A 26169-nucleotide genomic window follows, 5' to 3' on the forward strand; every position below is an offset into this window, starting at 1 on the left:
CTCAAGATACTATCTTACACAGAGATAAAAAAAATTTTAGGAAAACAAATTTTTAGATGATATATCTGATATCTCTGTAATGAAATAAGTCACACTTTAGGAAAAGTCAAGGTTACTAAGTTAGGAAATATTAGTAAGAAATGACAGAGGAAACAGTCAAAGAGAAAATCTGAGTTCATTAAAAAATTATTACAGTTGAAAAAATACTAGAAAATAAAAGAGCTATCTAGATCTCTGTAGAGTTCAATAAATTCTTTTTATAATAGCAGGACACGTTATAATTGAACTAAACAAACATTTGAAGCCTACTTAAGACATGCAGGCTTCATGACACTGTTAAACACAAACTTCATACTTACTGAGATCTCTACATTTAATTGTACTGTATTCAAAAGAGATACAAAGGTAATCGCATGCTTCTCTCAGCTCAGGAATAGATATGCCATCAGGACAGCGGATGATTCCTGTCTTATAGTAATCCTGGAGGGAAAAACATTAGGAAAACCGTATCAGAGCACAAGTTAGTTTAAGCTCATTATCAAGGCTAGGTTGGTACATTTTCAAAGATAGTAGTAGTGCCCTAATATTTTAAATCATGGAATAAAGTTAGGTGGGAAATATGGCCTCTGTAATATTTGTATAAAAATTCCTTAAATCAAAAAGACTTCAAAAAAGGAAAAACAGGTCAGGCGCTGGTGGCACACGCCTTTAACCCCAGCACTCTCAGAGGCAGAGGCAGAGGCAGAGGCAGGCTGATCTCTTGAGTCCAAGGCCAACCTGGTCTTGAGTTCCAGGACAGCCAAGGATATACAGAGAAACCCTGTCAAGAAAGAGAGAGAGAGAGAAAGAGAGAGAGAGAGAGAGAGAGAGAGAGAGAGAGAGAGAGAGAGAGAGAGAGAGAGAGGAAAAACAAAAACGAGCAACTATAACAAGAACAAAGAATCAGTAAGATAATGTTTAGATGTTCGTAAATTTCCATAGTGCTAGTTTGGGGCAATAAATTATGGTTCAAGAAATCATAATTGACTTACTAAATGTAAGAGAATTAAGATAAATAATACAACTTCAGAAACACTATAACTTGACACCTGAAAAGGACTGTACAAAGGGCTCAGACACTCATATCTTATCTTCCCAAGGCCATAAATTCACTTGCCTCCATTATTTTATCCTTAGGTACTAACACAAACATGAATTAAAGTACATGTAAAGGAAAATAATAACCTATCTGCAAGAAGAGATCTAAATACTGAGGATGGATCATATGCCCAAGTTATTAACACATACAGGAAATACACACTCACCAAAATAGCTCGAAACACAGTAGAACCAATTCCTTCTGCCACCTCATACTCTCCCTTTTCATTGGGACGTGTGAAATTATGTTCTCGGCCGGATCCAAACATCCTATAATATTAAGTAATTAAGATGCACATTAGTAGGATACTTAAAAAGGGAAAATCACATATACAAAAATATTATTTAAACATATATATGTTATATTTAACAATAAGAAATTGGCAAAATTTATAAAAAGGGCATAAAAGGTCTCTTATAGGAATGGTAGTATACATTACCTTTAACAATAATAAAATCAACAGCTAAAGATGTCACCCAGTGGTAGGGCACCTGCCTTACATGCATAAGGACTTGGGTTCTATTTCCAGCACACACACAAAATACTATAATCTAATGTAGGTACAGCAGCTCACACTTGCAACCTCATTAGAACGCTGAGGCAGGAGCACTGTCACTACACACGGAAGTCTAGGCCACCCTGAAAAACTGTTACAGCAAAAACACTGATCACGCCCCATCCCCAAACACGCAAGATAGTAATAAAAATAGAAAAACAATACTTCTAAGAGAAAGGAGGAGAGGAAGATAAAGAGAGAGCAAGATAAGAGAAGATAGAGATCTCTCTCTCTAGCTATCTCTATTCTCTCTCTATCTCTTCTCTCACCCCGGTCTCCCCCTCTCCCGTCTCCCCCGTCTCCCCTCTCCCTCTCGCCTCGGTTTTTCGAGACAGGCTTTCTCTGTAGCTTTGGAGCCTGTCTTGAAACTAGCTCTAGTAGCCCAGCCTGGCCTCGAACTCAGAGATCTACCTGCCTCTGCCTCCCAAGTGCTGGGATTAAAGGCGTGTGCCACCAGATGATTTCTATTCTGGAGGATTTATGATGAAAATACTGCTCATCATAATTAACAGAATTTAATTAACATGGAATATTAACAGAATATGCAGCAAGTTAAACCGGAAAAAAATAAGATGATACATGAAAGTTTGGGCTATTTCTCAAATTCCAAATGTAAGGCGTTCCACTCAAAATTCTTAGACTTGCATCCTAGAATTTAAAAATAAGCAATTAAGTGCCAAGGTAAGAACAAAGGATGAGCTGGGCAAGCTAGCACATGCTTTTAATCTGAGCATTCGGATCTCTCTGAATTCAAAGGCCAACCCTGGTCTATACAGTGAGTTCCAGATCAGCCAGAGCTACACAGTGAGACCCTATCTCAAAACAAACAAACAAACCGAGAACAGAAGATGAAGAATAAAAAGTTCAATTAATTGGCTGGGCATGGTAGCACACGCCTTTAGTCCCAGCACTTGAGAGGCAGACAGGTGAGTCTCTTGAGTTCAAGGCTAGCCTGGTCTACATCGAGTTTTCCAGGTCAGCTAGGGCTACACAGAGAAACCCTGTTTCAAAAAGGCAAAAGGGGAAAAAAAAAAAAAACAGAAAAGTATAATTAAATGAGTAAAAAGCTCTTAGCCTTTATTTTAACATAAGTAAAAAACTGGAATTTTGTTTTCCAAAATACTATTGTTGGATCTTTCCTAGCAACTACTGAGAAAAAGAGTAGTTGCTTTAAAAAAAAGTTATTTTGCAATGAAACACTTCAAACAGTACTGAGAAAGAAAAAATTTAAATCATTAATTAAAAATAGTTGAGCCTCTGAATTTAACCATACCACTATTTCTAGAGTAAACAGTACTATTTCAAGTATTTTACCCAGCAGTTTAATTTAAATGGTTTATTCTTTTGTCTTAGTACAGAAATCCATGAAAAACAAAGATGTTTTATTTTAACATTTCCAAAAAGAATGCCAAGTGCTTTCCAGTTCCTATGAATATTAATTTTCATCCCCAAAGATATGCTTTAGTCAACCGCCTGAACAGAAACTTCCACTGACTGAAAATTCTCAAGAATCAAATGTCATGCAATTTCCTCAAATGCTTGAACTTTTTACAAAAAGGAATGTTATTCTTTTCAGATTAATGTGAACACACCCCAAAAAAGTCTTTAAAACAGCTAAAGCAGATCAAATACTTACTTTTTTGTTTCAATTTTAAGTAAAAATAAAGAGGAACAATGTCAAGATATTATCCCAACAGCTTCACTATCATCTACTGATGATATTCATGAAAATGCATATTGAAGTCCAAGGTCATTTAGAGAAATCTAGTTACTCCAACTGTATGCACTATCTCAAGAGCAGCGTTTATTCTGTACGCCTTTCCTTCTGTACCTCTCCTCTCTAGAACCCCTACAGTCATCACAGAAAATGCTTCAAGTTTCTGCCTCATGTAAACGTCTATTTCATTTATGTTCTCCATTTTAGTTTATTAACTTACACTGAAGTATTTGACCCTTATTTTAGGCGTGTAGAAAAATCGACTCCTAAACTCCTGATGTGGTGGTTCGCACACTGCAGACTTGTAACTCTACTCAATTACACCCTATCTATTTTCAAAGACATACATTCACCCTGTCTTAAGTATCTACAATAAACTGACAATTCAAATTTACTTCACAGCTAATCAAACTGTTTTCCTTTAAACAAAGCTGATGGGTATCTTTCTATATCTAGTAACAGGTTTTAGGAACTTATTTGGGAAACATATCAATGCTAATCTAACCAAGGTTCATCTGGTTAGACTCTATCAGATCAATTTGTGGAGAGCCTTTAGTGTTCTGACTTTAATAACAAATATACTTGCTACTGCTACTGGTACTACAAAAGATCATTAGGAATAAAACCAAGTTCAAGCTTTGCTCCACCTACATTCTATCTGAATTAACTCAGACAAATAATTTAACTTCCAAAATACAGCTCTTTCATCTATAAAATAGGGATGCTCTACCCTTCTATATAGCAGAAAGTTTACTGAAAAACTTTATAATAACCACAAAAGAATTACATGAAAAGCGCTTTAGAATTAGTGATAGAATGAACAACAATGAAACAAACCTGCCCAACATTGTATTTGGCTGTGCGGTGAAAATGGCCGGGTCCACGACAAATCTGGTGTTATCTACTATTAGTGTCACTCGCTCCGACGTCCTCGTGCTCCGCGCGCCTTCTTTTGCGTTCTCATACACAAACACCATCTCCCCGGATGTCTTACAGCTACCATCTGAGCTCGACTGACTGCTGTTTCTGCTGCTGCTCCCAGCACTGCTCATGGAGCCATTCGGGGACGCTCTTTGAGGACGAGGACTGCTTGGACGAGATGAACTATGATCTTTTTCTCGTTCTGAAACAAAAATGTTAAGGTCATACAAATTTTCTTTAAAAAGATTCAAGAACTGTATCTTCTAAAATGTCTGATATAGACAAGTTCTCTCAAATTGCTGCATTTCTGTTTTTCTATTTCAAATACATTTTCAACAAAACCAAGAAAATTAAAATACAAAATTGTTTTCTAAGATATTTTAGCTAATTGAAGTTGATCCAGCCAAATACCAAAGTTAAGGTAAAACTTTTATTATTATCCCACTAAAATATGTAAAAATTAAAATATTCTTACAATTAAATACACATGAAAAACAAACAAGATTTACAAAAATTAAAATTATTAATAAGAATAAAAATGGCCGGGCGGTGGTGGCGCACGCCTTTAATTCCAGATCTCGATTGGCAGAGGCAGGAAGATCTCTGTGAGTTCGAGGCCAGCCTGGTCTAAAAGAGCTAGTTCCAAGACAGGCTCTAAAGCTACAGAGAAACCCTGCCTCGAAAAACCAAAATAAATAAATAAATAAATAAATAAATAATAAAAATAAAAGATTAATAATAAGAATATCAATTTTAGAGTTGTTGTTGTTATTGTTTTCTTTTGGTTTTGGTTGTTGAGACAGGGTATTGCTACATAGCCCAGGCTGGTCTCAAACTCATGATCTTCTTGTCTCATCCTTAAAAGTATTAAGATTACAAATGCCCCATATATAGCCTGAGAACAGTTTAGAAACAGTTGTAATTACTAAAAACAGTTAACATTTTCAGAATGTGAAATATAAACTCCAGAAATACACTTTATTGATAATATCACACTGAAGTCAGCAATTTTTCTCATAAAAAGAAGATCTGAAAAAGAAAAAATTCAGCAGGGGGGAATAAGAAGTAAACAAACCAACAAACAAACAAACAACAAAAACCTTTAATGATTACCAAATAAAGTGAGTTTAGCAACTAATGGTATACTACTTTCTTTCTGTTTGTTTTAAACAGGGTCTCATATAGATCAGGCTAGCATCAAATTCACTACGTAGCTGATGATGACCTTGCTCCTTCCTAGCTCTACAGTTACAGGTCTGTACCACTCTCCTCAGCTGATACATTTTCTCCACAGCCACACTTTTGCAGATAAAACAATGATACAAACTTTATTAGACTTATAATTACTGTCAATTTTCATAGGCAGAAAATATTGTCAAATGTTCCAATATCCTATAAAATGGAAATAAAAACCAAGATTTTATGGTAAGTTTTATTTAAAGGCTAGATCACTAAATTTTAAAGGTGACCTAAAAATGTACCTCTGTCTCATCAGTTTTTGGCAAATTTCTCCATGACTCAGGCTACTTAGAACATTCTGTACAGCATGCCGATTATATAATTAGCTTTGCTATAGCTCCAGAGCTATTCTGACACCCTCCTCCTTTAATTACTGTTTCCACAAGGCTGGTAGCATCCCCAAAGCAAATTTTACCCAGGTGATAAAATAATTATATTCTGTTGTTCTTTCTCAGACATTGAACGGAAGAGACCAATACTTCTGATCGTATCTGGCTTATATATATTAGCCTGTCTTCAAGGACCTACTTAGATATTGTCAACTTCTCTATCCAATAAGGCCTCACTTAAATGATTCTGATTTACAACAAATTATCAGAGACTACCAAATTAGTAGTTGGGAGAGGGGCTTGCTGGGGATTAGAAAGGCTTTGCACACACTAACCTAGTACTCTACCATCAAGCTATGTATATGTATGTGCATGTATGTATATGTGTGTGTATACATATATATACACACACATATACATACATGCATATCCCCAGCCTAAATATGCCCCCACATACACAGCTGAAGGAGATTGAGCCCAGAAACAAGTGCATGCTAAGCAACAATGATCACAGAAACGATGCCTCAGCTCTAAATCAAAGTTTGATATTTATACCTTCCCTAGGGGGAAATTTTTAAAATCAACAATTTTATACTGCTTAGGCACATTACTTCAGAATGGTACTTTGTAGTCATACAGTGTGTCATCCTGAGCTAATAATAATGTTCATATGAGTAAGAAGGAAGGAAAATAACCCCAAGTTATTAAGAAAGTAAACACACTTCTCTTTCTTCTATTTTTATTATTAAATTGGGAACCCTGTCAAAAATCAAAATAAAGCCAAAACCCTACAATGGTTATTCTTTTACTTTATTTGTTGGCATGAGTAGCCAGCAAACCCTAGCAATAATTTACCTTACTACTATTTTGTTTTGTTTTTTGAGACAGGATTTCTCTGTAGCTCTGGAGCCTGTCTAGCTCTTGTAGATCAGGCTGGCCTCAAACTCAGAAAGATCTGCCTGCCTCTGCCTCCCAAATGCTGGGATTAAAGGATCTTACTACTATTTTATAATAAGCCACTGTTTTGTGCATACATTTTTATCTAATGAGATATATATTAACTTAAAATTTTCTTTTAAAAGTTTATATCACAGCTTCAAAGGCTTTTCATGTTACTTTTGTAAGATTGCTCCCAAACTGAAAAGTTACCTTTACGTTGGATTTAATAAGCTATCTTTTTAATAAGAATAAAATAATCAGCTAAAATATAAATAACTGAATTATAACAAAGAAGTGAACCTTGCTCAAGTATTAGGCACAACTGAAATCAACCCAACTGTAAAAAGGCGGATGACGAGAACTGGTGGGGTAAGATGATCTTACGTACCAACATGGTGCTGTCGTGTTGGTGAAGTCACATTTCGAATACAAGGAGTAAGCTGAGACTCTGCTCGTTCATGAGATGAATCTCGTGATCTGTCACTTGACCTCCGTCTATCTCTTGATCGTTCGTGTCCCCCACTAGCACCATGCAGACTCATTTTAGTGTGGTCGACTCCTCCCTTAGCAATACGTGAGGCAGTGCTGATGATAGGTTAGAAAAGAAAATTAACATAAAAGCAAAAAAAAAAAGAGAGAGCACAAAGTTCTTTCAATGAAAACATGATTAACATATGACTGACATTTTAAGTACAAAAATCAAATGTTACTTTTTGATTCTGAAATTTGATTTACTAATGTGAACCTTAGGTTTGACAAATTCTGGAGTAATGTGTTTATAAAAACCGTAATCAAATTCAAAGTTTTATAGATAAGAAAATTTAAAATTCAAAAAAGGTGAACTGACTTGTTTTGTGCAGACAGAGTCCTGCTATAGAGATCCAGCCTCTCCTACCGCCCAGTACTGGTATTATAAGCATTTGTTACCTACCACGTATGGCATGAACTGACTTCTAAAAGTAGGCTTAATAACATGAAGTATACAGGTATTTAAATTTCTTTGGAAGGGAATCTTAGAAGGAGAGCACCACATTCTAAAACACTAATTAAAAAAAAATAAACAGGTTTGAGCAAAAATAACTGTTCTTACCAAGCAAGTCTCCAAGCAAACAAGATGAACTCATTTTTAGAACTTCTTCAAATTTATTATTATTTTAATTTTTAAAAAGTACTCAACTTTCTGACTGTAGAAAGTCAGAGATTTAAAAATGTTTACATGTTACATAGAGTAAATTTTACTGAGAAGTAACTGAGGACATCATCATTTAGCTAAAATAGTCTAGTAAGAGAATTCACTCTCAGTATCATTAAATATGTACACAACAGGCATAATAATGTGTTAAATGACAATTTAGCTAAGATCCAGTATTAACATCTGTTCTTATCTTTATTTATTTTATGTTAAATCCCATAAAATGAAGCTCTCTAGAGCTTACCTGTGTAGTAATAATACATTGAGAAATGTAAACAAGCCATGTTATCCAACTTCCAAATGTAAAAAATAGTACATCACAAATATTTTATAACTACTAAATGAGTGACGGGCAAATGCTTTAGAATCTCAAAATAAGAAGGCACTCCTAAAGTCAGGGGGCTGACAAGACGGTTTACTGACTAAGGGCACTCATTTGCTGCCAAGCCTGACAACTGAGTTTGAACTCAGGAACCTACATGGTGGAAGGAGAGAACCATGCCCCACAAGCTGTTCTCACCTCCACATGTGAGCCCCACAAAAATACTACATAAATAAGTAGATAAATGTGATTTAAAAAAATTGGATTAGAGTTAGTCACTAATTCCCAAAAATATGTAAAATTTTAATAATTAAATAAAAACAAAAAATAAAAATTAACAATAAAAATACTTCGGGTATAGAAAAGGAAATGATAGTAATCACAGTCAGACTCAAGACCATTTAGAAATGAAGCATTTGGAAATGTTTATATGACAGTCACAGTTTAAGAAATAGTATAACATATTTTAGAAGTAGAAGGAACTCTTGATTTTACAGTAATAAGAGTTAGACCCAAACTTTCCTTTGATAGTTACATAGTATTTTGAGTTATTTAATATTCTGGAAACAGGCCCCTATAAGTTCTAAGATTCTATCTACTTTCTACTGTTGATATTAGGAGTAAACCAACAGAAAGGGTAGTAAAGCACTGGTCACAATGCGCCTCTTTTTTTTTTTTTTGCCATTATGATCCTAAATGATTAGTTTATTTATTATACTATCATGTTGAATATTAAATATTTAATGATTATAAGTGCTGAAATTAGTAAAAAGTAAAGGGCTAATATAAGAAAATTATACATAATTATATTTGTAAACATAATCATTTGGATCCTAAGAAAATGTTTGCAAATTGGATCTAATAGTTATTAAGTAAATATACAACCTATCAGACTTATAATAATAAGGCAGCCTCTAGATGGATTTAATTAAAATATTGAAGAAGAAGAAAAACATTTTCATGGGTAGAATAAATCATTATTTTTCTGTCTCATGATAGAACATTCATGGTAAAAACAAATAACAATATGTAGAGACAAGCTTTCATAAGCAGTGGAAGGCTATGACTATTTCAAACATATTTTATTGTAAAATATAAAGGCTTTTTACTATCAAGAAATTTGATTACCAAAGATAGTTTTTATTTTACTGACTCAGAAGAACTCTTGGTTGGGTTAATCAGAAGGGTTGACATGCAGTTACTGGTGGGTTATTGGGAAAGCTTAGTCCTGAGGACATTCATTTTATTTGACTGTGTATGTACATGTACATTTAGTCACCCATGTGTGAGGGTGTGTGTCCTAAACATGAATGTAATGTGTTGGTCCTTTTTATTGATAGCTCACATATACTGACCCAGTTTAATCTCAGAGTATATAACTGTAGTGACAGTATTAAGATAATTCTCTAGCTGGACTTCATATGCTTTGCAAAGACATCAAATATAAACATAGTATGCATCTATGTATGTATATATATGTATGTATTCATATTTACATGAGAGGAATAATATATTACTTAAAATAACAGCACAGTATACTAGATAAAAATAACATGATTAAAAAGTTCAGAAATATATACAGTGGTTGACTTTTAAATATGCATTTTGTCAGACTCTGTTTAAAATAATTATGATAACCAAAACAAAGATGCTTTTAGGAGATTCAGCAGAAGCACAATCAAAGACTCAGTTGTTCTGAATGTCCTCACAATGCACCTCTTAGCAAGTTGTTACTTGTTTAGTTACAACAGAAGAGGACAGAAAAGTTCAAACTTCCACATTTGCTTGGTCATGCAACACTAGCCAAGGTGGCAGTAATACTGTAAGCTGAGTCTTGATTCACGTTAATGTTCCCCTCTACATTACAATGTTTTCTTTTTACCAAAACCACACTGGTTAAAATGTAATCTTACAATTCCAAAGGCAGATTTAAATCCTTTAGTGACTCAAGGTCACCTTTTTTGTTAGTTTATTAACTATACTGCTCTAGTTTTTTTTGTGTGTGTGTGTGTGTGTGGTTTGTTTCACTAAGGAAATCAGTCACCACCCTGCTAAAACAGAGATTGCAGGCACAGAAGATAAGGCAGACTTAGTTATGCCTAGGGATATAAAATCAGTCTGTTAGCATTTGCAACTATGTTTCTCGCAAGCCTTAAGAAGAAAAAAACTTTCCATTCTCATGTTCCTTCTAGAAAAAAGGGGGAACAGTTATATTCTTAGAACATAACTGTTTTCTTCAAATAGAACCAAGAAATTCTACTACTGGAACAAGAATTTCAGAATTCCTGGCTGACTTCTGAAGTAGAAAAAAAAAGGAGTCTATATTAATAGAAGGATCACATATGGGGGTGGTGAAGGCCTCAAAACCTCTATTATTCTCACTGCTAAGATTTTATCATTTTGTACTACAAGAAAGCAAATTTCCTAAATGTGACCTAGTAATTTCATAGACTGTCCAATCACAACTATGGCTAAGCAAATATAGGCTAAATATTCAGTATGAATAGGGCTAAGCAGACTAATTAATTAAAACAGTCTTTTTATAAGACATCATTTTTAGCTTAAAAAAAATTAGACACTGCTAAATGTTCTACTGAAATACTGCCTTAACTTCTAAACTCCTTAGATTTTTAAGTAAATGCAAATGGTGTCATCACATTTCTTTATATGTCAAATAGCATGCACCTTGAATCAGCATTTAGAAATCAGGTGTTACAGAAGACAAATTATGTTCTCCTCTATTTGACTAAATAATATTAAATCACCAAAACACTCTGGAGACAAAGCAATATATGCAGAATAAACAACAAGGTCAGGCAAGCTCACAGTGACAGCTCTGCTCTGGGCTGCATTTAAGAATGTACATTGTGTCACCTGAGACAGGTGAGAAAGAAAGTAGCTCATTCCCAGTACCTGCCTCTAGCAGTAGCAGGACTGCAGTTATTACCCTATTCAACCAGCTTCACAGAAGAGTGTAAGAAGCAAGATAAGCAGAGCTTGTGTATGGTGTGGGTCAAATTCAAGTATGACCTCCTGGACGGAATCCCCAAATGAAGAAAAGTGAAAAGAGAAAATGTGGAATGAACAACATCTGGATTTCTCCCAAATTTGATGAAAATTACAAAGTCACAGATACACACAATAAGTTGCTTCCATGGTTTGGAAAATGAACCCCAAAGCGAATGGCACTACTAGGAGGTATAGTTTTGTTGGAGTAGGTGAGGCCTTATTGGAGGAAATATGCCACTGTGGGAGTGGGCTCTGAGGTCTCATATATGTCAAGCTATGCCCAGAATACAGTTCACTACCTGTTGTCTGTGGATCAAGATATAGAACTCACAGCTCCTCCTCCATTACCATGTCTGCCTACATACCACCATGATGATAATGCTTCCGGCCATGATGATAATGGACTAAACCTCTGAAACTGTAAGCACCACAATTAAATGCTTTTCTTAGTAAGAGTTGCTGTGGTCATGGTGTCTACTCACAGCAAAAGAAACCCTAACTACAACAGTTGCCTATATACTTTAAAGAAAAATGCAACACCAAATAATAGGTTCTTGGGGGTCTAGAACAAAGCTATCTTTCAAAAACAAATTTAAGACAAAAAGAAAATTGATCATGTGTCTATCTATCCAAAAGGTAAAAGGAAACAATTCCGGTAGAAGAAAAAATAATGCCAGATAACAACATGGATCTACACAAGGAATGAGGGACCCTGAAAAGAGTAACTACTGCAAGGGAAAAGTATTGTTTTCCTTACTGTTCTGTTCTTCTTTAAAAATTAGCTTAAACAATAACTGCAACAATATGACGAGTGCAATAAAACAAACTTTGGGACTGGAGAGACGGCAGCACTCGCTTTCTACCATACAAGAAGTGACACAGTGCTGGGAGGTATACAGACAGTGTACCGGAAGAGCTCAAGACAGAGTTTTAGTTACAATGCTAAAAACTGAAATAAAATGAACACACACACACACACACACACACACACACACACACGATTATTTGGGGCTATAACAATGACTCAATGGGCAACAGTATTTTGCTGTGTAAGCATGAGGACCTAAATTTAGATCCCCAGCATCCATGTAAAAGGCAAACACAGCAATGTGTCTGCAACCTCAGGGATGGGAGGAGGGGTAGTTCTCAAAGCTCTCTGGCCAATCAGGTTCAGTGCCAAGATTTTATTTCAGAAAACAAGGCAGAGAGTGATAGGAAGATGGCCAACATTAATCTCGAGCCTCTATATGCCTGTGTGTGCAAACACACACAAAATTCACACAAATATACACGCCAGTTGATCCAAAAGACAAGAAAAAGTCAAGAAGATGGGAGGAAAAATGGAATAATTGGAAAATAATAGCAAGATAACAGACTTATATACAAATTATCTAGGCCACTTAAATGCAAACAATCTACATCGTAAGAGATTATTTGATGGGATACAAAAACCAAACCTAACTATCCCACCTACAAGAAACACACATTAAATATGAAGGTACAGAGAGATTAAATATAAAAGGATGAAGAAACACATTAGGCTATCATCAGTACAATGAGAGACAATGGTGGTCATTGTAATAGCAAAGCAGAGCTCAAAAACTAAGTTCTTTCATAAGAAAAGGGGATAAATTCATTAAGAACACATAACAACTCAAATGTTTTTCTGCCTCAAATTATGCAAATCAAAAACTGGTGAAATGAGAATAGATAGCCCCACAATTACTAGAGATTATAACACCGTTATATTATTTTTGTATTTACTTACTTGATTACTTATGTGTTATGGTCATGAGAATTAAACCCAGAGACTCATGTATAGGTGCACACTTCACATCTAATCTACATTCTCAGGTCTACTGAAATACTTAGAAGAGGAAGCAGACACAAATCCATTAATGTGATTTTAATAACACTATCAACTGATTTGACCTAACTTATAGAACACGTTACAGAATAATAGCAGGAAAATCATACTTCTTATGTGCACACAAACATTTACAATAACAAACCATATTCTAGGCAATAAATCAAATCTCAATAAACTTAAAAGAACTTAATCATACAAAGTATTTCCTGACTACAACAGAATTAAATTAAAATTGAAAAAATTTATAAAATATTCAGAAATTAAATAAACATCTTTAATTAAAAAGGAGTGAAAAGAGAAATTTTAAAATTCCAAACACAAAGAAACTAAAAATCACCCACCATGTCAAAAATCTGTGCTATGGCATGATACATAGTAGTACTTAGGGGCCAATCTACTCTTAATTTAAATATAAAATACAAACCAAACCAAACCAAAACCTTAGCTCTTCATCAAGCAGATAAAGACTATCTATAAAATATTCAAGTATATTCAAAATACTCTGCCCAAGAAGAGAGAAACAAAATCAAGGGCTTCTTATACTCAATATGTTGCTAAAATGCTGTAGTCTGGATCTCAGTGTCTCCCAGGGGTCCACATCTTGGAGGCTTGGGTCACTGACCTGTGTACTATAGATGTCTGCTGGGGGGTTGCTAATTTAAGAAAGTATTGAGGACATACTGGGGATATGCCCTTGAAAGAGAATTTGGAAGCCTGGTCCTTCCTTCTCTTCTCAGTGCTCTGGCACCATGTGTAATAGTCTCTCTCTCACCGTGCACTATGCAAACATGCTATGCTGCCACAGATGCAACACAACTGGGCCAGGGAGTATGCACGGAACCTATGAAACTAAGAGTCAAAAGGACACGGCCTCTTTAGAAACTGATTATCTCATGTAGAAAGTATTCAGAATGGTAAAGTGGAAATCCATCTTTATCCTCAAGACCACATGATCATCTATAGCAGATCTTACTCAAATGCTATCACAACCAAATGAGCTGAGCACAGGTGCAAAATACTAGATCTCTATTTTAAAATCAAGTCTATTCCTATATACTAAAAAAAAAAAACCATTCTTTTAGAAAGCAATTTATAATAACATTCAAAACATGACATGACATACTTTAATGAATCAGAAGACTTAATACTGTTACAGTATTACTTCTTTGTATGCTGACCCCATGGATACAAACAATTCCAATTAAAATACCATACAGTGTTTTGTTTTTTAATTTTATGTGTAATGGGTATTTTGCCTGCATGTATGTCTATGTACCATATGCATGCCTGGTGCCCCTGGAAGCCAACGGAGATTGGATCTCTTGGAACTGGGGTTACAGATGGTTGTGAGCCACCATGTGGGTGCTGGGAACTGAACTCAGGTCCTGTGGAAGAACAGCCAGTGTTCTTAACCACTGAATCATTGCTCCAGTCCCATTAAGCCGAGTTGTTATTTCAAAAGAGACAAACTATTTTGAAATTTGTAAGGAGGGAAAAGAGGTAGAGCTCAATGGCATGCCTGTTTGACATGCAGGTGGTTCTAGACTTGATCCTGAGTGAACACAGGGAATGCAAAGTGACTAGAATGATTTAAATCACTAATTAAAAATAAAAAGGAGAGTTATAAGACTGACAACTTGACTCCAAGACTTATTTTTAAAAATCACAGTGGGGGGCTGGAGAGATGGCTCAGAGGTTAAGAGCATTGCCTGCTCTTCCAAAGGTCCTGAGTTCAATTCCCAGCAACCACATGGTGGCTCACAACCATCTGTAATGAGATCTGGTGCCCTCTTCTGGCCTGCAGGCATACATGCAGAAAGAATACTGAGACTACTGTATACATAATAAATAAATAAATAAAATCACACTTATGAATACAATATAGTATAGGCATCATGATAAACAAGCAAAATAATCGACTAGAAAAGAACCTACATACATTTATATAGATAATTTCAATAGCATTCAAAAGTAATAAAGGAAGAAAGTATATTTTATCAAATGGTACTGGAACAGATAAGCAATGGACATTTGACTTCTAGAACTGAAAGAGCAACAGGATTCTGGTCTGGTCAGTAGCTCACATTATACACAAGAGTTAACTCAAAATGGATCATATACATAAACATAAAACTTTAGAAATAAAAAGCAAAATATGTAGAAGAATAAAGTAATAATTGACCATTAAAATTAAAAATTTTGCTCTTCAAAAATCACCATTAAAGAACAACAAAAAGGCACTGATGAGAGAAAATAATTCTCTGTTCTAAAGGACTTATACATATATTAAACTTCCAAAATAACAGAAAAAATACAAATACAGATAAAATGAAGTATATAAAACTATACTTTACTAACAGATTCAATGTAATGCCCATCAAAATTACAGCAAAATTCTTCAAAGACCTCAAAAGAATAGTACTCAACTTCATATGGAAGAGCAAAAAACCCAGGATAGCCAAAACAATCCCGTACAATAAAAGAACTTCTGGAGGCATCACAATCCCTGACTTCAAACTTTACTACAGAACTACAATACTGAAAACAGCCTGGTATTGGCATACAAACAGAGAGAAGGACCAACGGAACCGAATAGAAGACCCGGATATCAATCCACACATCTTCGAACACCTGATTTTTGACAAAGAAGCAAAAAATATCAAATGGAAAAAAGAAAACATATTTAACAAGTGGTGCTGGCATAATTGGATATCAGCATGTAGAAGAATGAAAATAGAACCATATCTATCACCATGCACAAAACTCAAGTCCAAATAGATCAAATACCTCAACATAAAGCTGGCCACATTGAACATCATAGAAGAGAAAGTGGAAAATACACTTGAACGCATTGGCACAGGAGACCATTTCCTAAATATAACCCCAGCAGCAGACACTGAGAGAAACAATAAATGGGACCTCCTGAAACTGAAAAGCTTCTATAAAGCAAAGGACACGGTCAACAAGACAAAACGACAGCCTACAGAATGGGAAAAGATCTTCACTAACCCCACATCAGACAGAGGTCTGATCTCCAAAATATACAAAGAACTCAAGAAATTGGACACCAAAAGATCACATAATCCAATAAAAAAAATGGAGTACAGACCTAAACAGAGAACTCTCAACAGAGCAATCAAAAATGGCTGAAAGACACTTAAGGAAATGTTCAGCATCCTTAGTCATCAGAGAAATGCAAATCAAAACAACTCCGAGATTCCATCTTACACCTGTAAGAATGGCCAAGATCAAAAACACTGATGACAACTTATGCTGGAGAGGTTGTGGGGAAAAGGGAACACTTCTGCATTGTTGGTGGGTACAACCCCTTTAGATGTCAGTGTGTCAATTTCTCAGAAAATTAGGAAACAACCTTTCTCAAGACCCAGTAATACCACTTTTGGGTACATATCCAAAGGATGCTCAATCATGCCACAAGGACATGTGCTCGGCTATGTTCACAGCAGCTTTGTTTGTCATAGCCAGAACCTGGAAACAACTTAAATGCCCCTCGATCAAAGAATGAATAAGAAAAATGTGGTACATTTACATAATGGAGTACTACACAGCAGCAAAAAATAACGACAGCTTGAATTTTGCAGGAAAATGGATGGAGCTAGAAAACATTATTTTGAGTGAGGTAACCCAGACCCAGAAAGACAATTATCACATGTACTCACTCATAGGTGTTTTTTTTTTTTTTCGAGACAGGGTTTCTCTGTAGCTTTGGAGCCTGTCCTGGAACTAGCTCTTATAGACCAGGCTGGTTCATAGGTGGTTTTTAAACAAAGAAAGCCAGCCTACAAGCCACAATCCCAGAGAACTTAGACAACAATGTGGACACTAAGAGAGACTTACATAGATCTAATCTACATGGGAAGTAGAAAGCAGAAAAAGACAAGATCTCCTGAGTAAACTGGGAGCATAAGGACCTTGGGAGAGGGCTGAAGGGGGAGAGGAGAGGCTGGGACGGGAGCAGAGAAAAATGTAGAGTTCAATAAATATTAATAAAAAATTTAACTTGTATACACAAATATTTTTCTAAGTTTTATATATAACCATTCAAAATTAAAAACTACTGAATGTCCGTGAGCAGGTAGGCAAACTTTTGTGGTATATTCCTACAGATGATAAGACTCATTAAACATAAATATTTTTCACTACTTATACAACTCATAGAAGGAGTAAATCTCAAAACAACTATGTTAACTCCAAGAGGCAGACAACAAAATACATAAAATTCTAGGAAATACAATGGGTAGAGTCAGAAGACAGCTTGGTGGATGCACGAACATAAAGGGCAGCGACTGCGGAAAGGGCACTCAGGAAACTTTCGGATGTAAAATTACAGCATTACACTTATGGTGGTTGAGGTTTTATGAGTGTATAAAATATTTAAATTTATCAAACTGTACACCAAAATCGGCTCTTTGGCCACACAATGTGCTTGAGACTACCATACCAGGAAACCAGTGCTGAGCCACCCTCATTATACATAACGAATTTTAATTCAGTTTTTCTTTTCGTAATAGTCTTTTCCTTCCATAGCTTTCTCGCTGGCTCACATTAAAGTTTTCCCCATCAGCCGACACAGAATCTTCCACACAGCTGTATAGTTTATGGTCTCAGAAACCAACAACAGATTAAAAACAGCTACAAGAGCAACTGACCACTAACTATAGGGCTCACAGACCAACACTATCCAACTAAGCTATGACAAACACCCACATCGGATTCCTCAATCACGAACCCTTCCACATCATAATGTTTAATCAATACGGGACCATTAACTTCTACTACCTCTTGCTATGTAAATAAACCAACTTTAAATAAAGTCAACCAAAATACCTACCTGCATTTAAAATTTTACAACTTTACCTTACAATGCTACTGATTTCTTTATGCAATACTAATTTATTACTTAATTATAAATGGCTCAGTTTTGTATAATAAAACCATAAATTCCTACAATAGAACTCTCATATAAAAGTCATGCATAATGTTTTAAAAATCTAACTCTAGCCGGGTGGTGGTGGTACACGCCTTTAATCCCAGCACTCGGGAGGCAGAGGCAGGCAGATCTCTGTGAGTTTGAGGCCAGCCTGGTCTACAAGAGCTAGTTCCAGGACAGGCTCCAAAGCTACAGAGAAACCCTGTGTCAAAAAGAAAAAAAACAAAACAAAAAATAAAAAAATCCAACTCTAAACACTGCTTTGAGGTTTATGACACTAACCATGACGTTTTCTGAAGAGATAATATGCCAGGGTACAACCACACTATGGGTTATCACTCTTAAATAAAAAAGTATAATAAACTACTAATAAGCCTAACTTTGTGAATGAATCTCAAGCGCATTATGTTATATGAAGAAAAAAAGAACCAAAAGTTTATCTGATTGTACTTAGTTAATAGCTTTCAAGTGACAATGGCGTAGAAACACTCATGGCTTGACAAAGGTAGAGTTGGTAAATTTTTCAGTGATGATGTCACAGTTCTGTGTCCTCATAGTGGTGGTGGGAAAATTACATATTAAAGAATAGTAATGAACTCTTACAATTCAGAATTGTCTTGGTAATTTTTCTACTGTCATGTCAAACACCATGAACAAGGCAGCTTATGAGAGAAAGCATTTAATTGGAGCTCAGGGTTTAAAAGGGTTAGAGTCTGTGACCATCGTGGTGGGAGAACACGTCAGCCAGCATGCGCTCATGGTGCTGAAGCAGTAGTTAATAGCTTACAACTGATCCAGGCAGAAAGAAAGAGAGAGAAACTAACTGGGGATGGCGTGGGCTTTTGAAATCTCAAAGCCCACCCAATGACACACCTCCAATGAGGCCACACTTCCTAGTCTTTCCCTAACAGTCCCATCAACTGCAGAACACATGTTTAAATATAAGCATATGGGGGCCATTCTCATTCAAACCACCACAAAAAACCCAATTTTTAAAAGATTACACAGAGAAAGAAAATATTTGTAATACCCTCAAAAGAGAAAAAAAGTGAAAAGAAAATCAAACAAAGAAGTCAGTATTCATGCAACATGCAGGTTCCTAAGAAAGGAGAAGGGAATAGAACTAAGACAACAAAACTTCAGAAGCCACTGACATAGTAGCATTCACGTCAGAAAACTGTAAAGATGAAAAACAGTCTCTGCAGTGTGACTGGTATTCATTTATAGACGGTAACCATATCTAGCAGAGAGACCTGACACAAGTACACAACAGTAATTATTATTCTGAGGAGTTATCTTACTTAATTTTAAATATGTCTGTCTTTGTTAGATTTCTAACTAAGAAATGTGATGTGGTAAAAACAACATGATCAAAGCATAGAGAGAAGAATTTATTTGGCCTATACATTCTGATCACAGTTCATCACTAAGGAAGTCAGGGCAGGAACTTAAGGCCAGAAAAATATTGGAAGACAGGAACCAAAACAGAAGCCAGGATGAAATATTGCTTGCTGTCTGGCTCCCTGTGGCTTGTTCAGCTTGCCTTCTCTATGCAACCCATGCTACAGTGAGCTGGGTCCTCCCACATCAATCACTAATCAAAAGATGCCCTCACAGACTTGCCTAACAGCTATAACAGAGGCAATGCCTCAACTGAGGTTCCTTTTTCCGGGCAACTATAGCCTGTGTCACGCTGACAAAACAAACAAATGAATAAACTAACAAAACTATGGTTTTATCTTGGTATATCTTATTAATGTTTGTGAAGTCTAGCTGAAATTTCAGTATATCCACTAGCTGTCTGAAATCAGAGTTAATTAAGTTCAAGGTCTGAGCTATGACGCAAACCTCAGTTTCAGGAGTTCATGCTGCTAGCCTCAAGTAAGCCTGACCAAACCAAGTTTAATTTCTTTCCTGTTTTTTTTTTTGTTGTTGTTGTTTGTTTGTTTGAGACAAGGTTTCTCTATGTAGCCCTAACTGTCCTAGAAGCTTGGTAGACCAAGCTGGTCTCAAATTCACAGAGATCCGCCTGCCTCTGCCTCCTGAGAGCTGGAATTAATGGCATGCAAAACCACGCCCGGCTTAATTTCTTTGTCAAACTAAAATTTTTCAAGTATCTTGAAAGTACTTCTTATTATAAGAGTCCTTAATAACTGAGAAAGGTGGGGGAGAGAACAGGGACGGTAGCAGCCGTCCTACATTGTTTTTGTGTGTCCTGTATTAACAGCCACCCTCAGGAACTTCTCATACACAACACTAAAACCACACACTGGTGTCTAACAGACCTTACAAATATCCTTGGAATTCCTTACATTTAGTCCCCTTACCTACCTTACATTCAAGGGTATTCTACAAAAAGGGTTCAAACATCTTCCATCTTCCAAGGGCACACGGCATGCTAACTGCAACTGCATTTCATTCTCATCTGGCCTTCTTTTAGTTAGTTAGCTCTATATTATCCTTCTCGTTTCTGTTCCAAAATGTTGTGTCTGCTTCAAAACCAGACACAGAATCTTTCAGCAGTCCTTATGCTTTTATAAATCTTCAAAGATCACAAGAATTACTAATAAGTGGAAGATGTTGATTGACTGCAGCTCCCTCCTTGGATCATCTACACCATTCTCTGGCTTCTGTGTCATTAACAAGCTTGTTTTCGTGTTTGTTATTGGTGTTTCTAGCGTTCTTCCTCTCTGAGAAGCTTCTAAACCGAGCTGAGGTCCCTCCTTCACTGTCACACACTATTACTGCACTTCCCTGAACCTACCTTCTTTCATGAAATGTCAAACAACAGACCTTTCTGGACAGTGCTCCCATTTTCTAATGTCTCATCTCATTTGAACCCCAATCTTCCTGATTTTTATATGGACTTTTAAAAAATACTTTACAACTATCTGCTTCATTTAAACACTGTGCATATCTTTAATGAGCTCAAGGTGAAATCATATCAAGGATCTTTTTATTGTTAGAAAAAATAAAAATTACATTTTAACTCCTTAAAACAGTCCTCCTTTTTGAAAAATATAAAATGAAACCATGTTAATAATTTCTCTGGTCAAATTTCAGAAGAACTACAATTAATTAAATGGCACTGTGTAACACAACTATGCTATAGATGACCATGACAGAAAGTTTATAATTTTTAGAATATATCTTATATAACAGGACATTTAATAGTATCTGGAAGTCATTTAAAATATACATGTATGATATATATTCATATTTGGTTAAAGATGCAATGTCTAAGTATTATTTTCTTTTACTAGAATAGTAACATTTCTTCTATATGCTTTTCAGTGCTTATCAAATTGATGTAATCAATATGTATCACTTTCATAATAGGACAAGAATTATTACTAGAAAAGAACAAGCAGAACCAGAGATAAATATTCCACAAAGTATAAGGTAAGAAGATTCAGCTTGAAGTTCTCCTTTTACAATTTTATTATGGTAACAAGCTTATAAAAATCATTTCTAGGCCAAAGACCACCAATACAAAATTTTTATATATGTATATATGTCACATATATAATCAGTAAAAATATATAATATATAGTAATATATACATGCACACACATATATAGATAGATATAACTGAATGCTCATATTTTTAGAGACTAGGCAGGGGAATAATAATGATATGAAATAAGGCAAAGATGTTATAATTACTTACATTAGAATAAAGTAATTTTAATATACCGAATATACCAAAAATCCCTACAAAATAACTTGTAATAAAGACAGAGGAAATTTTATTAATATGTTAAATTGTGCTAAAATTTCCTAATCAAGCAAGTATTGTCACCTGTAAAGATTTAAAATATCACACCAAGAGCAATTATCCTCGTTTACAAATTTTTGATCAGGTTTAACATTAAATTACACTAACACACAGATCGTGCCCGGCAATTCTTTCTCAGTAGCAGCATTTAGATCTTCTGCTTGCATCCTGTAGACTAGACAGTCGTCCAGCCACAGGGCTTCCCCATTCAAACAAATTCAGTCTACATATAAACAGTTCCATTCATCTCTAATTCATTTCAAAGAAAAAAAATCTCCTTAACTCCATTTTCAGGTAATTATTTAATTTTTTATCTTGAATTTTATTTCCAATGTATCAAATTGCTTCAAAATTTGTTTCCTTAGTTAAGTTTTGCATTCATAAAATATAATACTAAATATAATACATTCTCAGGTTACATGAAATAACAAAGCACCAAACCCATGAAAACAATAACATACTCCATTTATTTTAAATGTACCATTAAACTCAAATCAAAAGCATGGTCTTTTACATTTAGAAATGTAAATGCCTATTATGAAACAAAGGCTAACATTTCTCTCTCTACCTCTCTTATATTCATTCTTGTATATAGTTATAATTCAGAGATAGCATGTAAAAAATGAATACACACCTTCCTTTAGTATATGCCAGGGTAGACACACAAAAACAAGAGAAAAAATTTAAAATCAGAGTGTAAAGGGACTCTGCTTTTTCAAACAATGCAGCACTGAAAGCCAGGTCAGCATCCTTGGGCATTACTAGGAAACTTTAGTTCATCTGGTATTTCCATCATCCTCAAGATCCTTCTGAACAATCAGAAAATCTTCCAGTCTCCTCCTACCTCACCTGTCCAGACTTCCTTTAGCTTTCTCCTCTCTACTGTGTAATCCTGCTGTTGCAGCTATTTAAGCCTTAAATGTTCAGAGAATCAACCCCCTCTAAATATTAATTCAGCTCATTTTCTCACAGACACTGACTCAGCCGTGGGTTGTGCAGCACTGACGTTTCTAACCAAACAGCATCGTGTGAGCAGTGATCATCCCACTTCTCCATTCCTAAACAGTGATTGGCTATTGTAATTGATAGGCAGGTGGAAGAAAACGCAGGAGCGGAGGGCTTAGAGATATGTAGATATGTTGCCAAATGCCATCTGTAAAGCTAATTCTAGCTCTGATGGCTTGCCAGGTCTTAGAACTAGGATGCAGATAACTCCATTCCTTCCAGTATCCGTGTATCCGCTGTAGACAGCGAGCTCTTTAAAGCCACAAGGAAAATACCTGCAGCCTAAGAATCCACCCACAACTATTCTGTTAAGAACCAAACTTTCCTATTCTAACTATTCTAAAAGGGAATGGAAAAGCATGTTTTACATGTAGTCTCAAAAAAAAAAAAAAACAACAAAAAACCAAGCATGTATGCTTCTGTGTGGAAATGAAACCTTGCAAAGTCTGATATTGGATATATGCATTTATCTTTAGAAACCTGAGCAGACTGCAGAGAGCAGTTTTTACATAGTCATATTCTATCAAATTCAAGAGCCTTTAGTGTGTTTTTTTTTAGTCAGACATTTTAACATTTTACAAAAGAGGTGTTAGTTTTCTTTTTTAAAAATAGTTTTAAAAAGCCCTCTAATTTGTAATTTAAAGAAAAGTTATCACATTTCAGGCCAAGTATGCTTCAACTGAAATCACTGTTACCAACTTCAGCAAGCTAGAAAGTTCCTCTACATACATATTACCTATACTATACATATATCATATATGTATGTAACACAGAAGCAAAGCTCACTGGTTTTAACCTAATTTATTTGTATATAAATTCTAGGTTCATCATAGAAAATCTGCATTAAAAAAACAGAGGGAATTAGAATTATATATACACACATACACATGCATGCAATAAAAACTGGTGAAAATAAGGGGTCATGGACTTGAAGGAAATTGAGCAGAGATTTGTGGGAGGGTTTGAAGGCAGAAAAAAAGAGAAATGTTTTAATTAAATAATAATCTGATAATCTCAAAAATAAAAAATTGTATTACCTAGAAATCATGATTTCTATACCAAGCCCTTAATTATTAACAAAGTCAGTACACATAGAAGGTAACTACTATTTCTTTTATAAATACACACTTATTTGATCATTGGGAGTAAAGAAGGCGGGGGCATTAAAGTAAAACTACTAAAAACATAATGTTATTTAAAAATACACATAAAATAGCACATTTAAAAAATAACTTTTACGTTATCTACTAAAATTAAATGAAGAAAATTATTTACTATTTACAAAATCCATTTTAGTGTGTATAATTTTCCAGTCTTGCTTAAGGCAACAACAGACCTAAATTAAAAACTATATTTCCTTATTCTCAGCCTCCCTGATCTAGAGATAGTGATATCATTTTATAAGCAGATACCTATTAGAAATTCCCCCAAATATTCTCATTCACCTTTGTCTAGAAGGTAAAGATAATGGTTAATGCTACACATTCATCTTGTGAACCTGAGGGGAAAGTCAAACAAATTAGAGGACTCTGACCCTGATATTCTTAAGCAACTATGATGCACGAGGTACCTCTTTCCTCTGGATTTAAGTACCAAAACTACCACCACCACCAACAAAACCCCTTAAAAAAAAAAACAGGCTAATTTATTCAAATGTCAAAATACTTGAGAGTAAAAAGGGGGTAGGGAGTGGTGGTGAACAGGAGGAAATACAGAGTCTAAGAGTATCAGACATGAATTAGTAACCAGTCTGGGTGATAGGAAATGAGTTCATTATACCTGATCTATCTGTAAAAATACATTATTTAAAAATTTAAAAAGAAAATGGATGAGAATAACGTCTATAAATTAGAGCTTTGTGATTACATGCTGGATAGTCTTGGGCAAGACTATTAACCTCATTTTTTTTTTCAGCTACCTAATGGAAACAGTGATACTATACAAAGCTGTGCCCTCAGATCCGGGCAAGGTAATCTCCTGAAGGTCCTGACAGATATACCCATCCTTTACTCTAATGCTGTAAGCGCCTCAGGACTAGCTCATCTTATTTTCCTCTAACTCAAGCTGACAATGACCCTTTCTCTGAACTTCATTTTACAAGTCAGTGCGATGATTTATGTGTCCTACAATTTTCTAATTAGCCTATATATGGATCCAAGTACTCCACAGCAGTGCCCACAAGCATCCTGGCACCCTTTGAGTGCCCTCCTGAACTGAGGGCAGGTTTGTCTCTTTTGTTGTTGTTAAACAGCCTTTTTTTTTTTCTCTTACAGTGTTTTAAGTGAAATTCCTAAAATACAGGATGAGCAATTTCTAAAAGTAAGCTGTTTTTATTTGGGCTTAAAATAAATGAGTCTTAATATAAATCCACTCAAAAGGTTTCCCATAATATTAAGAAAATTATTTATGTGTATGCATGTATGTCTGTATAAGTTTATGTTATGCACATGCAGGTGCCCTAGAGGCCTCAAGACACAGGGATCCCCTGGAACTGGAACTGAAGGCAATTCTGAGCTGCCAAATGTAGGTGCTGAGATTGAACTTTGGTCTTTTCTCTAGTCCCCATTAACATTTTGCTGACTTGAGACAGGGTTTCAAGTAGCCCGGTTGCCCTTGAATATCTGATCCTCCCAACTTCACCTACCAAATGCTAGAGCTTAAGCATGCGCTACCACACCTAGCTTAAAAGAAATTTAAACCAATTTCTTTCTTCTTCCACTTTCTCTCCCTGCCCCTCAAAATGAGTCTCAGTTTGTAGCCCTGAATAGACTTGAAGTTACAGAGTTCTGCCTGCTTCTGCCTCCTATGTGCTGCCAATACACTGTCCTGCCTTAATATTTTTTATTTCACTTCAATATCTTACATTCAAATAACCCTATATACTATTACTGCTTACCCCAAAACAGCATCAAAAAGTTGCTAACAAAATTCTTTGTAGCAAAGTACTTCGTTAGCATGTACAAAGCTCTATGCTCAATCCCCAGAACCACAAAAAGTTTAAAACACAGCCATTCAGGATATAGAAACAGAGAGGTTACTGAAATGAAAACATCACTACTATAAAATTTTCCCTCTGAATGCATGAACCTTTCTAAAAACAAACAATGAAATTTGTACCCTTATCACATCTTCATTAAATAATGCACTACTGCACACCAGCAGAAACGTATCAAGAATTAAAAAGCATAACACAAAATTCACTT

The 26169-nt window shown here is 35.4% G+C and overlaps 1 protein-coding gene across 4 annotated transcripts in view; it reads right to left on the reverse strand.

Moving 5' to 3' along the window:
- The window catches only part of Btbd10 (BTB domain containing 10), a 56124-nt gene that overhangs the window by 13688 nt on the left and 16267 nt on the right, over positions 1 to 26169 (reverse strand). For all 4 annotated transcript variants that reach the window (XM_038315720.1, XM_038315712.1, XM_038315717.1 and 1 more), the window contains 4 exons: positions 7228 to 7424; positions 4249 to 4534; positions 1305 to 1407; positions 360 to 480 (listed from right to left, as the gene is read on the reverse strand). In XM_038315720.1, coding sequence (XP_038171648.1) covers positions 360 to 480; positions 1305 to 1407; positions 4249 to 4534; positions 7228 to 7381 — 664 coding nt within the window. In that variant the 5' untranslated portion in view covers positions 7382 to 7424. The remainder of the gene's footprint in view (positions 1 to 359; positions 481 to 1304; positions 1408 to 4248; positions 4535 to 7227; positions 7425 to 26169) is intronic.

The sequence above is a fragment of the Arvicola amphibius genome, chromosome 1 (assembly GCF_903992535.2).
Source record: "Arvicola amphibius chromosome 1, mArvAmp1.2, whole genome shotgun sequence".
Lineage (NCBI taxonomy): Eukaryota > Metazoa > Chordata > Mammalia > Rodentia > Cricetidae > Arvicola > Arvicola amphibius.